The sequence below is a fragment of the Drosophila innubila genome, unplaced genomic scaffold (assembly GCF_004354385.1).
Source record: "Drosophila innubila isolate TH190305 unplaced genomic scaffold, UK_Dinn_1.0 58_U_U, whole genome shotgun sequence".
In the NCBI taxonomy this organism is placed as follows: Eukaryota; Metazoa; Arthropoda; class Insecta; order Diptera; family Drosophilidae; genus Drosophila; species Drosophila innubila.
In genome coordinates, this window is record NW_022995689.1 from 1 (window position 1) to 3,151 (window position 3,151).

General features: G+C 43.8%; 1 protein-coding gene across 1 annotated transcript; it reads left to right on the forward strand.

Annotated features, from left to right (window-relative positions):
* Positions 1 to 534: 534 nt before the first annotated feature.
* LOC117793264 (RING finger protein 37) lies at positions 535 to 2,624 on the forward strand. Its single transcript, XM_034633549.1, has 2 exons — positions 535 to 1,656; positions 1,715 to 2,624. Exons 1-2 carry the CDS (start codon positions 943 to 945, stop codon positions 2,537 to 2,539), a joined length of 1,539 nt encoding a protein of 512 aa, XP_034489440.1. The 5' UTR covers positions 535 to 942; the 3' UTR covers positions 2,540 to 2,624.
* The last annotated feature ends 527 nt before the right edge of the window (positions 2,625 to 3,151 follow it).

Sequence of the window (3,151 nt, forward strand, 5' to 3'; positions counted from 1 at the left end):
GCTGCAGAATGGATTCCGATTTGTATGATGAGTTTGGAAACTATATAGGCCCCGATCTGGACAGCGATGAGGACGACCTGTCTCTTATACACATCTAGCATTGCCGTCTCGGTCTTAGCTATTTTGCATAGTAAATTGAGCTATTTTTCTGCAAATCGATGATAAAGTTTTGTAGGTAAACAACATCGATGATTCAACTAATAAAAAGTAAAATTTTAAAATCCAATAAACTCAATAAAAATTTTAAATTCAAAATAAGAAATAACGGTAAACATTTTAATTGTAATTAATATAATTAATCGTCACCCCTCGGTAAAAAAAGTTACAAAATTAATTGAAAAAATATAAAAAAATTTATAAATTCCAAGAAAAGTTAAAAAATTCTTGCTTAAAAATTAAGAACAATTAATAAAAAGGTACAATAATTTCGTGTACCTTATTTCTGAGAATTACCTTTTTCTTTGGGTAAAAAAATCAAACCTGATGGGAAATTTCAGCATTTCTTGATTTGAGTTGGCAACTCTAGATAGAGCCAACAACAGCTGTTTGAAGAAGAAGAAAAAAGCCTATGTAAAAAATGTAATTGTGATTCTAAACAGCAGAAAAACACGAGAAAAAGCGAGTGATAAATCTGAAAAGGCCAAGGACTAATAAAAAATAACTAGAAATTTAAAGAAACTGATAAAAGTGCAATAAAACTGAAGCAATTTTGTGGGCGCATTGTTGCGTGTGTGTGCAGAGGTGAGGCGTGAGTAATCGACAGCGAAGATAGAAAACACAGGAGCCAGTGACGCCATTTTCTGTGCGAATTAGCAGAAAAAAAAAATCAGAGCAGGTGGGGCAAAAGCAGACGCAACGGCAACGCCGCGTGACCAGCAGTGACAGCAGCAGTACTAAGAAGCGAGAAAGAGAGAGAGAAGAGAAAGAGGACACACGCATTCAATGAGCAGCCTAATCAACTTTCTCAACCCAAAACTAAAGCCCTCTGTGGAATGCGACGCCGTCTGCGAGGATGGCTACACAGCGGCGAATCTCATAGCAGATGATGCGGAGCAGCTGGAGCGAGGGTTCCTCTGCTTTGCAGTCTGCAAGCCACCCGTTGAGATTGTCTTTGACTTTCCCAAAGCCATCGACATGAAGGTCATCAAGCTCTGGCCCAGCTCGGGGTCACTACGCTCCACTGGGTTCGAGGTGCACGGCAAGCATGACGGCATTTGGGAGCGCGTGGCCTACGTACGTGACCTGCCCAAGGGTATGGACTCGGTAACCTTTTGCTATCAGAGCGACTACAATTCACGCAGCAGCGCCGCAGCTGCGCAGCAGCAGAGCGAGAAGGTGTTCTTCTTTAAAACGGCCCACAAGATTCTCGCCACCACAAACAGCGTGAAGATTGTGATCCGTGCCACGGAACGCTGTCCGCCCGTGCTCCGCAAGATCCAAATGTGGGGATTGCCCGCCCGCTGCCTCGACAAAGCCGACCGGGAGCTGATGAAGACCATCTGGAGCGAGATTAGCGATCCCTATGGCCTCAGGGATCAGGCCCAACAGCAGCAGGCGGGTCAAAGGTCGCCTTCGCGCCACATTCCCGAGCTGCGCGAGCAGTCAACGCTGGAGATTCCCGAGGAGTTTCTCGACTCCATCACTTGGGACTTAATGGTGAGTCTTTGTATTCTTTATATGTATTTCAATTGTTATAGACTTGTCTGTTTCGTAGATATTTCCCACAGTGCTGCCTTCCGGCAAAGTGGTCGACCAGTCTACTATAGATAAGCACTCGGAGGAGGAGGCCAAGTGGGGCCGCTCGCCATCCGACCCGTTCACGGGACTTGAATATACCTCACAACGCAAAGCAATACTGAACCTGCCGCTCAAGGCTCGCATCGAAAAGTTTCTAATGGAGCACTCGGAGCACTTTAAGTCCGTGCCGCGTTCGCTGGGCAGCTCCCGGATGCGTCGCCGTCACGCCTCCCAGTTCGCCAGCCACATGTGTCAGCCAGGTCAAGGGAGCATCTCCGCCGGCACTTATTCCTCATTGAGCAGCGTTTACAAGCAGCATCAGCAGCAGCAACAACAACGCAAGACCAAGTCAACAGTCACTGCCACGGCCACATCGGCATTCTCAGGTTCTTTATCGCCGACCTCGCCGCCAGCAGCGAAGCGTGCTCGTCACAGTCACTCCGCGTATGCGGTCAGTGCCACTGTCACCGCCAGCAGCGTTGACCAGACGCCTACCTCATCATCACCAACATCAGCATCATCAGCATCAGCATCTGTAGCAGCGGGCACAACGTCGTCTTCCATTGACCAGGCCATACAACAGGCGCTGCAGAAAATAACCCGCTTCACCCAAGTGAGCACAGCTGTACAGTCGCCTCCCAGCTGTATCAACTGTCGCAGCGGTCAGTTTGCCTATGAGATCCGCACTTGTCGGCATCTGGTCTGTCGGGAGTGCCTGGTCATGCTCTCGGCTACGCAGCTGTGCGTCTGCAAGGTGTCCTTTCGTGGCGGCGACGTGGAGCGCTATCACAAGCTGCCGTAGTGCCTCCTCCTCACCATAAAATTTAGTCTCGTATTCTAGTGCTTCAATATATATATATTTATATATATAGTATATATATGGATCGCCAAGATAATTGTCAAATTTGGTCAAGTCAAATCATATTAAAAAAAGCGAATAAAATACATTTGGATTTGGAATTTTGAGGTCGAATTTCGAATTTAGTTTTCGGAGAGAAAGACAGTTTTTTTGGGCAAAAAATTTTAGAACGGGTTTTGCGATATTTTTTTTTTTTTTGGTTTTTGAATCGAAAAGTTTTGTCGATAGTTTTTGGTTGATTGGTCGTTGTTTGGTTTGGTTTTTGGTTGTTTTTGGATTGTTTGGGGGATTTTTTTTTTTTTGTAGGCAGAGATATAATTTGTTAGGAATTTTGTTTTTGGTTTTTTGACGAACATATATATAATTTTTTTTTTGTTTTTGTTGCAAAGTTTTCAAAATTTTGGTTATTACCGAAAAACAAATGATTTTTTTTGTATATATAAGAGTATATAACAAGAACATATATAAAAAAAGAAAAGAAAGAAAAGAAAAATCGAAATAAACGCGTTAGATTCTTGTATTTTTACATACAAATATATATGTAAGTATGTATAT